Source organism: Microtus pennsylvanicus, chromosome 1 (assembly GCF_037038515.1).
Source record: "Microtus pennsylvanicus isolate mMicPen1 chromosome 1, mMicPen1.hap1, whole genome shotgun sequence".
In the NCBI taxonomy this organism is placed as follows: domain Eukaryota; kingdom Metazoa; phylum Chordata; class Mammalia; order Rodentia; family Cricetidae; genus Microtus; species Microtus pennsylvanicus.
The window spans coordinates 60,947,489-60,960,487 of NC_134579.1; the positions used below are offsets into that span (position 1 = coordinate 60,947,489).

The 12,999-nt window shown below is 52.5% G+C and overlaps 1 protein-coding gene across 1 annotated transcript in view; it reads right to left on the reverse strand.

Moving 5' to 3' along the window:
- Nucleotides 1-1,078: 1,078 nt before the first annotated feature.
- Nucleotides 1,079-12,999, reverse strand: part of Itgb5 (integrin subunit beta 5) — a 107,985-nt gene continuing 96,064 nt past the window's right edge. The window contains exons 11-15 of the mRNA XM_075965429.1: nt 9,906-10,128; nt 6,394-6,494; nt 3,814-3,933; nt 2,445-2,611; nt 1,079-1,581 (exon numbers count right to left, since the gene is read on the reverse strand). Of these exons, the coding sequence (XP_075821544.1) occupies nt 1,486-1,581; nt 2,445-2,611; nt 3,814-3,933; nt 6,394-6,494; nt 9,906-10,128 (707 nt within the window). The 3' untranslated portion in view covers nt 1,079-1,485. The remainder of the gene's footprint in view (nt 1,582-2,444; nt 2,612-3,813; nt 3,934-6,393; nt 6,495-9,905; nt 10,129-12,999) is intronic.

The following is a 12,999-nucleotide window of genomic DNA, read 5'->3' on the forward strand; positions in this document are numbered from 1 at the left end:
AAAGATTTGTCAAGGAAGCAGGGCATCGTGAGCCTAGGGCTTACTTAGTACCACAAGGTCCTCAGCTAGCCTGACCTTCAGCAAGCTACCTCCCCTGCCACAGCCTGGTTACAGGTCAGGAAGCTACTTGGGAACCACTCATCTCCGAAGGGCCTCTAAAGAGTTATGGCACCGGAGGAGACAAGCTGAGGTGAAATTGGACTTTGGGCCCCAGGCAGGACCGAAGAACTCGATGAGGGAAGTATTGGTTAGGGTCTCTGATTTACACAGTGTAAGACGTTTTGTGTAGAAGCCACGCATCTCCACCCTGTAGCAACGCAGGACATAGGTGGGAACATGCACGGTTTGTACAGTTTCTAACTCTAAGCACATCCCAGCAGGCCCAACGGCACCCTAACTGCCTAAGCACCTCAGGGAGGCCTGGAGTACTGGTCTGGTTAAGTCCTGTCCCTGAGAAAGCATATGAACATGTTGGTCTCTACCGGGGACCACTCAAGATCGCTCAGGAAGGGAGGCACGGGCCAGAGTATATGAAGCCGACTGTCTTAGTTAGGGCTTCTGTTGCTGTGAAGAGACACAAGACCATGGCAATTCTTATAAAGGAAGACATTAGACTTGGGGCTGGCTTATAGTTCAGAGGTTTAGGGCATTGTTGTCATGTCAGGAAGCACGGCGGCACACAGGCAGACATGGTGCTGGAGAGGCCTACATCTGGATCCGCAGGCAGCAGGAAGAGAGAGAGAGAGAGATACTGGGCCTTGGACATTCGAAACCCCAAAGCCCTCCCTCAGTTACACACTTCTTCCAACAAGGCCACGTCTCCTCCCTATGGGCTTTATTACGGGAGGGCATTTTCACTCAGATCACCACACCAACTGACAGCTGCTTGGTTTCAGTCTTTACTTCTAATCCCAGACAATCTTTCCTTTTCATTTCAAAAGTACTAAACAGACATGGACAGGAGGGAAAGGCTAACATTTGCAAGGTGCAATACCTTCAACAGGCGCCCCCCCAGTTCTACCACACCACCCCCAGAGGCCAGGCAGTCCTCAGGGAGCCAGTAACCAGAGCTACGCCATACGTGCGTGACCTTTTTATTTCTTAGAAAAAACAACCAACCCGAAGAAGCCAGGCTGAGCTTTAGCTTTGTACACGCAGACTCTTCCAGATACCAGTCTATCTGGCCAGGTGGGGACCGGAAGGGCAGCCCCGTCTTCAGCATGCCATGGAAGACAGCAAGTCAGAGGCAGCAGGGAAGCTGAGAACGCCAGAGTCTCCTCGTTTCTCCTGGCTTGGAGGGAAGTGGCCCCACGTGCCTCCGCCTGCAGCCAGGGGTCATGGCCAGCTACCTCCTGTGTGGGTAGCAGGCCCCCTAAGGCTCAATGGAGGGCATCTCGTTGCTCGCCTAGCTAGCGTGAGCAGGTGGAAAGCAATCCAAGACGCATCAGTCTGTGTCCTCGGTCCCCCTCCATTCAACCAGGAGCCTCAGTCCACTGAGCCGTTGTACGATTTGTTGAACTTATTGAAGGCAAAATCTACGGTGTGTGTGGAGATGGGCTTTCTGTACAGCGGGTTTGAGGCCTGCAAGCATGAGAGAGCACAGACGTTAGTCCAATCTCAGGGCTAGCACCCGCAGGGATGCTTGCTTTGGGCTCGTTCGGGGCTCTGGGAGATTCCCTCCCTTCTCCCTGCTTTTCAATCTTCATCTCTGAAATGGATGCTCAGGCAGAAAGCCCCCCTTGCCTTGTAGCCTGAGCAGACAGGCTCAGGTGTCAGAGGTTCTTCCTCTGAGTTCCGCTCTCCTGAACGTGCAGGGTGCCCGGGGTGGAAGGACTTGTTCACACGACCATCCCACCAGACCTGAGGGCTTGAGCCTGCCTCTGGCACTTTGCCCCACAGCAGACCCAACATGGACCAGGGGTCTACATGTCCTCGAGGTTTCTGGGTGTGTAATTCTCCCACCCTGCACGGAAGAAGCTGATTCTTCACTGTTCATAGATTTGTTTGCTTGTTCTGTGGTACTAGGGACCGAACCCAGAGCTACCACTGAGCTACACTCAAAAAAAGAAAGAAAAAAAAACCCCTACATATATATATACATATCTTTCTACATGTATGCTGCATGTCAGAAAAGGGCATCAGATCCCATTATAGATGGTTGTGAGCTACCACATGGTTGCTGGGAATTGAACTCACTCTTAACCACACTGAGCCATCTCTACAGCACCAAATTATTTTTATTTTGAGACAGGGTCTTGGTAAGAAACCCAGGCTAACTTTGAACTTGCAAGTCCTGCTGCCTCTGGAGGTGTATATGGTATATACTACAACACCTAGCTCATTCTTTGTTGATCGGATTGATTGTTTCTAATACCAAAGATACTGGCCGCCTTTGGCCTTGGCTCTACAGCCAGCAGCCTCTTCTCTACCCCTCCCTCACTTACCATTTCATAGCGGGCCCTGGAGCGCTCACTCTGGAACTTGGCAAACTCTCGGCGGTCATGGATGGTGACGAGCAGCTTCCAGATGGCCAGGAGGGCTATCCCGATCAGAAGGATGCTGCCAACCACAGCCAGCAGGATGGTCATGGCGTTGGGGGCGCTTCCACACTCTGGAAGGGCCCAGGAGACAGGTGAGCAAAGCCATCAGCATCCCTCCCTCCCCCACCTCCTGACCTCAGCCGAGGTGAAAGGTTGCCCCCCACAGACAACTTCCCTTCTGCCCGCCCAGCTTCACTTCTGTGTGACTGAAAGCTGGGGGTGGTTGTGGGTGGTCTCCCCAAGGCTCAGACAGTAAAAGATTCACAGAATACAGTAATTGTTTCAAGCTCACACAGCCAAGCGGTGGCAAATGAGCACCCTGGTGAACGGCTACACTTCCCCTCCTGGGCTGTGCCCCAGAGGCTCTAGCCTGGCCCAGCTCCAGTGTAGGAGGCTGGGCCACAGCTCCGCTTTCACATCAGAGGCTCCGGGACAAACCAGGCAGGGAGGACACAGCGTGCACCACTTCCGAAAGGGCTGGGCTAGGGCCAGGCATTTCTCAGCCCTCAGTGACAAGCTCTAAGGCACAAACATGCTTATTTCCAAGCAAAGACAGGGCTTCCTAAGCACGGCCCTCACGGCCACAGGCTGTCGGGGCCGTGACCACACCTCCTTTACCTCTGGCCAAGAAGGCCATCAGCACATAGGGAGCTGGGCTCACCTTGCTAACTGGATTCTGAGACCTGGAATCTGCAAAGCATTTTCTGCTTCCTCCCCAATCCAAAGACTGAAAAGGCTGATACAGAAATCCCTGTCATTCTGAGGCACAGGCTGTTAGTCCCAGATGATCCTCAACTTAAGGGACACCTCATCCCTGGGGGACCATCTGCCCGGCACCCTCCCTGCAAAACCTCTTTTGTTGTTGTTGTTGTTTGAGACAGAGTTTCTCTGTAGCTTTGGAGCCTGCCCTGCAATTCGTTCACAGAGATCCACCTGCCTCTGCTTCTTGAATCCTGGTATTAAAGGCATATGCCACCACCACCCGCCTTTTTTTTTTAAACTCTTAAATAAGCATGTTAATGTTTCTTCCATGGTCACAGTCCACAGCAACACTCCCATAGCTCCATGGCCCCAGCCCTCTGCCTCAACAGTATGGTAAGCTGACTCCTCATAGGCACTTTGAGGCAGGGTCTCGTGTAGCCCAGGCTAGCCTTTAAGTGCCCTGAATGTCTCATCTCAACCTTCCAGAGTGCTGGGCTCACAGGCACACACCACCCCATAGGGAAGGGCACAAGAAAGCAGGCCGAGGAAGGCCCCTCGGGCTCTCACCTACCTGGCTCCCTGAGGACCGTCAGGTTGGACCTCCCATTGGGCAGTTCCGTGTAGCTGAACATCATGACGCAGTCCTTAGCAGTCTTGTAGAAGCAAAGCACAGCCTCCTGGTCATCTTTGACTAGGAGAGAAGCAAGCAGAAACTCCCTGAGCATCTCTCTGGGAAATGCCCAACCGCCGATGGATGAAGGTAGAAGCTTAGCACCTCAGGAAAGGATGGGAGGCTTAAAAGGGGCCACGGGGCTTTAAAGGGAGCTCAGATTCCTCACATGGAGATCACAGGCCCAGGGCTGAGTTTAATACTTTGGGGACATATGGATCCCATTAGGACTGTCAGCCCTCTGAAGTGTTGACTGGTCCTGACATAAAATGAAAGAAGCCTTCAATGGTTGGGAGTGGGCATGGATGAATGGGCTGGATGCAACAGCCTGAGGGAGTGTCTGCCCTTGGAAACCTGATGAGTCTCCAGGGCTAATTTGAGGAAAGAAGACAAGAGGCTGCTCCTCCCCAAGAGCTGGGTGCCGAGGCTCTCTGGATGAGAGGCTGGCTTCATGGCGGTACTCCACGGTGATACCAAGAGCCCCTGTCAGAGAGGTCAGGCCATTCAAGAACCAGCTCTGCCTGTGACAGGTCTCCCTCCTGACAAACCCCGTCCTCAGCTGCCACAGCCCTTCTCTTTCTCCAAACCACCCTTGACTAGAGTGGACAGCGTCACTGCCCAAGCACCAGGTCCCCAAAAGGGCTTTAAGACTGATCTTTAGGAGGTAATGGGGTTGGAGAAAAGGAAGTCAGGCCACAGGGCATCTTAGTCCCAAACCACAACCACAGGTTAATGCTATGACACTAAATGTGCTTCCTTCCCCCTTTTCAACCTGGTTGAACAGGAGCTTCAATCAGGAAGGAGATGAACGGGTATGGTTGGCCAAATGAATACCCAACCTTCTCGCTCAGCCCCCTCAGAGTCGGTATGGATGTGTGTGTTTTAAAAAGCACAAGGAAGAACTGAACACCATGGCACACAATTATAATCCCAGTGCTTAGAAATCTGAGGCAGGAGGATAGAAAGTTTGAAGTCAACCTGGGATATATATAGTTGAGAGCAGAAACAAAATAATAAGACCGGGTGTGGTGGCGTACACCTTTAATCCCAGAACTTGGGAGACAGAGGTAGGTGGGTCTCTGTGAGTTTGAGGCCAGGCTGATGTACAGAGTGACTTCCAGACCAGCCAGGATTACATAGTGAGACCCTAACTCAAATATAAACAAACAAGCAAACAAACAAAAGCAAGCAAGCCAGTCAGCCAGCCTAGGGACAAATGATGGGTCAGTCATATACTTGCTCTGTAGAGTCCCCTCAGAGGATCGGGCTGCGCACAAAGGGCAGGCTTGTTTGTGGGAGGTGGGGAGGGAGCCTTTCCTCTTTCCTAACTACATGTGCTTAGTGCAAGAGGAGCTCAGCCAGGCCCTGGAAGGGGAAGGGCAAAAGGCAGGAGCGTGAGAGATTGCGAAGAATTCTCAACTCCCCAGAGCCTGGCACAGGGTTGGCCACATGGTGGGTGCTCCCTGAATGTATGCAGGATAAACAGACTCGGCATACTCCATGCCATGACCCGGCCAAGCAATTAATCAAAACCAGGGAAGAGGGAACAAGAGAGTCTACAGAGAGAAGCCAGGACCGAGACAGACACAGCGAGGGCCAGGAGTTTACAGCAGCCGGGGGTCAAGGCAGAGGGCAAGCCGGCTAGCACTGGCGAGCCTTGGTTGAGCGCTCCCTCTTCAGATATGCAGTCCCTCAGGAACTGTTACATTATTTAAAAATGTAGCCAATTTAGGAAACTCACAATGTTATTTTTATACCAGTGTCCAGAAACATCCACACATGTTAGCATATAATCTCAATTTCCACCCCCTTCCCATTCTTTCTCAATTTGACATTGCCTACTGTGGACATTCTTTTTTTTTTTTTTAATTTTTGGGACAGGGTTTCTCTGTATAATAATGCTAGCTGTCCTAAAACTAGCTCTTGTAGACCAGGCTGCCCTCAAACTCAAAGATCCACCTGCCTCTGTTTCCCAAGTGCTGGGATTAAAGGCGTGCGCCACTACCGCCCGACTACTGTGGACATTTTAAACAGCATCATGTAATGCCTATGTTCTTTTCTGTGTGGCTTCTTTCACTTGGCTCAGTGTTTTGGGGGCTCATGTGTTATCACATTAGTGCTCTTCATTGTGGTTAAAAATAAAATCCTGTTATGAATGGATATAGAACGTTTGCTTCATCATCCATCAGTTAACAGACAATTGACTAGTACAGCCAAGGCTGTAAACATGTGAAAATCAGGCCCAACTCTGCGCATATACCTTAGAGCGGGGTTGCTAGATTGTGTGATGATTCTGTGAGTAGCCTTTGCGCAGCTGCCAAACTGATATCTGCATGACATTCCTGTCAGTGGTATGTGAGGATCCCATCCCATGGTCTCCTTGGGGAGCCAGCAATGATGCCAAGGAAGCTACGCTGGGCTCCACAGAAGGCTTGGCCATTTGCTCCCCAGACGCTATCCACAGCTACCCAGAGCACTCACCGATGGCGTCCACCCACGTGATCACCTCGTCTTTGCACTGCTGGTGACAGGTCTGGTTATCGGGCTTCCCCGAGTGAAGCAGCAAGCACTCTACACAGTCTCTGAGAAAATGAATGTGGTCATTAGCTGCTGTGCAATGTCGCAAAGACTCGGGGACACTCCTCAAGTCTGGCCTCGGGGACAGGATGCTCTGCCACCTCCCTGGTGTTAAAAGTATCCCAAAGGCTCGGGGGCACTCCTCAAGTCTGGCCTTGGGGACAGGATGCTCTGCTACCTCCCTGGTGTTAAAAGGAAGCCCCAGGGTCTCAGAGAGCTATGTGTGAGTTTAGAGGCATATCTGGTATACAGCTGCATATTCTCCCAATTCCAACAGCAGAAACCAAATCTGCACCCCGCTTCAGTGAACTGGCCAAGGAGTCAGCTACATGGTAAAGGTTTCCGGGGAATAACAACTACTCCTGGTCCCTGGGAGTACCGCCACGTGCCTGGGGCCAGTGCTCAAAGCCCTGTGTCACGCCAGTGTTAGCATCCCCATGAGTCACTCGCTGGAGAGGGCACTGTACTATGTCCTCTCCAGAGGACTTTTAGCAGTAAGCCTCAATGCCTGGGCTCGGCCGCGCCCTCAGAGACAACCTCTAGGATGGGGCTTTCTGGCAAGTCTGGTTCCTGGAAGGTTTGATCACCATTGTCTGGGCACCTTGCTCCCTCCCCCTGCCATGCCCACACAGTGTCCAGCCGCCAGCGTCCTTCAGGGCCTGCTGGCCACTTACCTGGTAACCGGTCTACACTAAAGATGGTACGTTTTATAACAGAGGCTTTCTCTAAATAGAGGCCCTCTCAGTTCCCTATCACCCACTGTTGGGTGACCGCCTGTGATGTTTAGTTATCATGCCCTGTTGAACAGTTATTACCTTCTACACCAAATCTGGGTCCAGACAGTCTCCTGCCTGAGGTTACATCAGAACAGAAAACTTGGGGACACAAGTGGGTGGCCAGGCCTCAGCCAAGCCACTGTTAAAGTTTGTGAGAGAGGAAGGGTCCCTGCCTCCTTGGGAGGAATAGGGCAGTGCCGGAGGAAAAGCAAACTCCATGGCAGACAGAATGGGTAGGGGTCAAGCAGCCCGGGGGCAGCAAGGCTCTGGCGAAGGGCACTTGGAAGTCTAAGAACACGAGTGGGGATTCTAGAGCCAAGTGTGCAGGGGAGGTGTTGTGACCCACAAAACCCCAGCCACAAGGGGGGCAGGTCACCCTGCTTATTCCATGGGACCAAAAGAGCTGGGTGTCTAGAAAGTTCCCTGATACCGGAGGGAGCACCATCATACAGTAGGGCCACTCTCCAGAGAACGCTGAGACCAAGAGGAGAAGCAGATGAGGGCTCCTCCCAGTGTTCTGCCTCCTGGACATGCTCCGACCACCTTCTGGACATCGATAAGGACCGAACAGTGGGTAGATCATGAAGACACAGGGCCATGACTTTCTCGAGAGGACACCGACAGCTTAGGAATCTAACTGCTCCTCTCTTTGGGCTGATCTCACACAGACACTCCGGAGTTGGAGCCAGACAGTAAGGCTCATATCTGTGTCCTGTCCCTCTTCCCACTCCCACCCCTCAGGGTAGGCAGGTTTGGCCAGGGGCCAGAAAGGGGTGGCCCTATCTCTGGTCATTCATGCTGACCCTTGCTGGTCCTTCTGCCAGCCTTCCTGGATCAACACACGGCAAACAGGATGCCTGTTTCCAGTTGGCTGGAACCCACGCCTCCCCTCAGGCGCTCAGCTCCCTGTATTGCCACAGCTCCAGGTCACTTCTAGGACACACTCCATACAACCCATGGGGATACAGCAGCCTAGAACTGGGCCCCCCGCCCCCGGGAAACTCAGACTGCACCGCAGTTGTGTATTAAAGCATGTCTGCTCCTCTCCAAAAACACGCCGCTTGCGGAGTGAGCGTTTGTGCAAGGCACGTTAATTAAAATCAGCTGGAGCCGAGTGTGACCTCACCAAAGTGAAGGGTGTGTTTGGTTAGTTCTAGAACACGAGGGACGAAGGACCAAAGTATCCAAAAACCTCTCAGAAAACAGAAAGTGGGAAAATGGCCTAAAATTCCGTTATCAAAAGAACTTTGTTTAAAAAAAAGAAAAATGGTCCTGGGATAGATGAGAAGGGCCAGTCCCTATCTTTGGGCTTTCCTAGCAATTCAGACATTCAAAGCAAGGGTTGTTTTTCCCTGAGGCCTCTTAGCTCCCCCAAGACAGCTCCACATTGCTTGCAGCTCCATAAGAAGGTAGAGGAAGCTTCCGTTCCTTTCACTGACTGTGTGTACTGCCCCAGCTAGGCCCCCTCCCCACGAGCCTCACGTGCCCTGAGCAGTGGGAGCGAACCTCCCCAGGGTCTGCTGGGAACTATGGGGCCAGGGGATTCCTTGGACACAACGTGCTGACTAGGGCTGGGATTCCACCCACTCGGGCATGGTGTCTGGGCCACATTCCCTGCCTATCTTGTCTCTCAATCTGCAGGCAGGTTCAGTTGCCTGTGCCCAGGGTTGTCTGGGGCACATGGCCAGGGAGGGTCAAGCCACTCCAAACGTTTCTGAACACAGTTATCACAGGCTCCGCGAGCATGAACTCACTTCATTATCAGCCTGGCCAGACATTGTTAGCAGGGAAAGCTGCCAAAAGAAAATCACACACTTGCGCTCCTCCGCCAAAGAGTAACACTGCCTGCTTGCAACACCCCTTGTTTCTGCTTGGTGCCCAGTTTCCCCTGCTGCCTGGTTCCTCAGCACCGAGAATGACACAGCTGTTTTCCGGCCAATGTCCCCCCTGCGCTCCAGGCAGTAGGGTGACTTGACTCTTGTAACCGATCTGCGTAGCACCCTGGCGGCCGGCGGGCACGCAGAGCCCAGGACGGTCATCAGGTGGTGTGACCCGCCTCTGGGCTGAGCCAGTGGCAGTAGCCTAGATAAGCTCTACATTCAGCCCTGCTATTAACAGTATAAATAGAGCAGAAAAAGCCCAAAGCCCCTGCACTCGCTTCAGGCATCCCTATCTAGGTCGGCGCCTTTCCATCCCATTTGCCTTCCGATTACATTTTGCTTAAACCAGCAGTTCCCACGGCCTGGTCTATGAAGCATTGTTTGGGAGACGCTCTGCGGAGGCTCAGTCATTTGGGAAAGAAGGTATACCGCGTTCCCTTTTGAGAGCAGACTATCCTATGGCACACGCGAGGCTCCATTTTGTCTGGACCCAGAACCAGTTTCGTCTCATTTAACCATCACTCCGCAATATCAAAATTTCCTTAGAATGGATCTGTGATCCTGCTTTTGTGAACTGTTTTACTTTTCTCCCCCCCCCCCCAGTACCCCCTCCCTACCCCAGCCCCAGCATTTCACGGCTATTGTTTTGGTGACTGTTAGCACGTTTTGGCCGGCAGCCTGTGTGTAGACAGGAGGCTGGCTGGGGAGGGCTGCCTGCTGAAGGACAGCCCTGGGGCGAGGGTGGAGAGCAGGCCCTTACCTCTTGGAGCTGCAAGCATCTGGGCAGGTTGGGCACTTCTCACAAGTCTCCCCAAAGGCTCCGGGTTCTGTACACTGGCACTGCCCACAGACGCAGTGGCCACGGTCACTGCAGATCTGCCCATCCTTGGCCCGGCATGCGCTGATGTCTGTTGAGCAGTTACAATTGTCCCCGATGTAACCTGCGTGGCACTTGCATTCTCCACAGTGACACTCGCCGTGGCCTAAAAGGACACGCATGTATATCAGTCAGGGCTGGTTGGTCTTTATATATGAGCACATGCCACCCAGTGCCTGCCATGCGCCAGGGATAAGGAATCCCACAGAGAATAGGGCACTGACTTTACCCTCAGAGCCAAGAGGGCCTGCGGATGCCACAGGACAGTATGCATGCCCTGGCAGAGTCTAGACTGGTGCTTCAATTGGTCCAGACCCTGGTCCAGAAAAGCTTCCTGATTTAGTTGATGAGTGAAAAAAGTCCCCCATATCCCACTCCAGAAACTGTGAGTCTCACAAAGCACAGCTGCAGACGAGAATAAGCAGAGCAGCCTCTTCTGGACGGTCCAGGTAGACCCTAAACCTCACAACAAGGTCCTTACGACAGGAGCACGGGGGGGGGGGGGGGGGGGGGGGAGGTGACTCGGAACAACGGAAGCAAGACACTCTGTAAATGGCTTTGAAGATGAGAACCAGCAAATGCAAGGAACACAGCCCTGGACAAACCTAGCACCTCCAGGGGTGTGAGGGAGCACAACCACACAGGCACCCCGACTTCAGCCAGGGGAAACAAACTTGGATGTCTAACCTCCAGCACTCCAAGAGAACAGATCCAGACTGCTGGGATGCTCAAAACATTTGGTGACTTGTTACTGGCCCAACCAAAACCAAGCACAGATTGCTTCTGGAGTCCTCGCGAGATGCTGACTCTAGACGGAGGGCTGTGGAGCCTCAACCCTCACTGGCACTCAAGTGCTCTTGCGGTCCTGTCTGGCGGGGACTGTGCGCTGTTGGCTCCATCTGTTCTCACAGGAACCCACAAGGCAGGTGTAACTCATGGGAGGTGAAACTGATGCGTAGAAGAGACAACCATGGAAGGTCAGCCAGCTAGCTGCAGGAGAGCCCTGGGAGCTAGCCCAGTGTCCTTGGCCTGAACTCCTGCCCTACACCCTCCAGAGCAGGCTTGGCCACCATGAGAACCTACTGGGGACAGCCTAGCTCTCCTTGTGTGGATGGGTCCTATCCCTAGCCCGTCAGGGAGGAGGCGTAATAGAAATTAAATTGACAAACTGCCACGTGCTTGCAAAAAGTGGACGCTTGAGAACAGAAGCATGTCTATTTCAAATGTCCTCTGAAAATGTCCCCTGGCCCTGTGACAGCACATAGCTGAGGGTGTTTCAGACACTGTGCTCTTGAGAACAGCAGCAAGGTCAACCGTCTCCAACAGAGGTTACTACTGTTTACCCCATGATATAAAAATGCCGGTTGTGGGAAGAAGGTGCGCAGGCGCCTCCTCAGAAAGCCCTCTGCTCTGCCTGGGACTCTCGATCGGAAATCTCTGCAGTGAGCATGGTGTTTGTTTGCTCACTCCATTGGGCTCCTCCAGTCATCTCTGTGGATGGCCTACGTGCCCAATGTGATGTTTTGGCTGTCTATCTGCTACTTACTCCTTGCTAGACACCTAGCAAACACACTCACTCAAAACAAAAGCACAGAATGTAGATCATTCTGTTTGGGACAGGGAGGCACTGTCTCAAGGTTTTGCAGGTACCAAGGGCAGCATCAACACTGCTCGGAGAACTGTGAGTACCAGGGGGCACAATGTGAGTGTCCTGAAAATCATGGGCACTACTGGCCCTTCGTCCTTTGGGGATCTCAATTTTTCAGTGCTATAAATGGCTCACTTTTCGGAAGCGTCATTTCTATTTGTGTGTCTCTGTGTATGGTTATGAGCATATGCGGGTGGGAGACCACAGATCCAGAAGAGGTGTCAGATCCCTCGGAGCTAGACTTAACAGACTGATGTGGGCCTCCTGACATGGGTGCTGGGAACTGAACTCTGGTTCTTCAAGAATAGCAGGTGCTCTTAGCCACTGAGCCATCTCTTCACCCACTAAATGGCTCATTTAAAAAAATGCTGACTGTTTATCTTCCCCCTTGGTGTTTGTTCTGTTACCAAGGAAACCAGGAGTTTACCTGTACTGAGCCACAGATGAGTGCAGGACTGGAGAGCATAGCTGTGGGCGTCGTCATGGCAGGGCTCAGTGTGACCCCCACTTCAGAGTCGGTTATTCTGACAGTGGACCCCAGCATGCTCCTGACCTCTAATGAATCCGGCCTATAGTACAGGTTAGGACCCAACTTTAGACTCTTTACTGGTCACTCAAACTCCTGGCCCTCTTCCTCTGGCTCATGTGCTCAGGGGACCGGAGGACCATCTGGAGTGTCCCTGTGTCCCAACCCTCCTTCACATGACAGCTTCTCCACTCTCCCCGGGGCTCCGAGCCACAGAGCATTGCATAGGCTGAGGCATATGGCCAGGCCTCTGTGAAGGGAAAAATGCCAGGCAGGCCAGGAGGAGGCTGAGGAATGCAGCTCACATTACACCGGAGCTGGCATGTGATGTAGATGCCGCGGGAAAGTGCCCGTACAAGGTTGTAGACTTATGGGATTCAGGATGACCTCTCTTTCTCCACCAGCATGTGACTTGAGCAATGGCGAGCCCCCCACAGGAGTCTTCAAATATGAAATGGATCTAAAATGCACAGCCTTCCTCGCTCTCACCCCGGGGACTGTATTGCTCAAATTAAATTAAAGTGGTTCATGGCTAAAGGCAACCTTTGCTCAACATTTCATTATGGGAAACCTGTAGAAAGGTAAAGACTATTTCCTGTACTCTGCCAGAGGGTACCACATGTGGCTTTATCATATCTACCCATTCATCATGTATATATTTTTTAATGCATTTCATAGCCTACTTTATGGGAGAGTTCAGTTTTCATTTTCTATTTTGAAGCAGGCTTTTGCTGAGCTGACCAAGCCGCCTTGAATTTACACTATAGCCCAGGCAGGCCTTGGAGTCCTCACCTCCTGCCTCA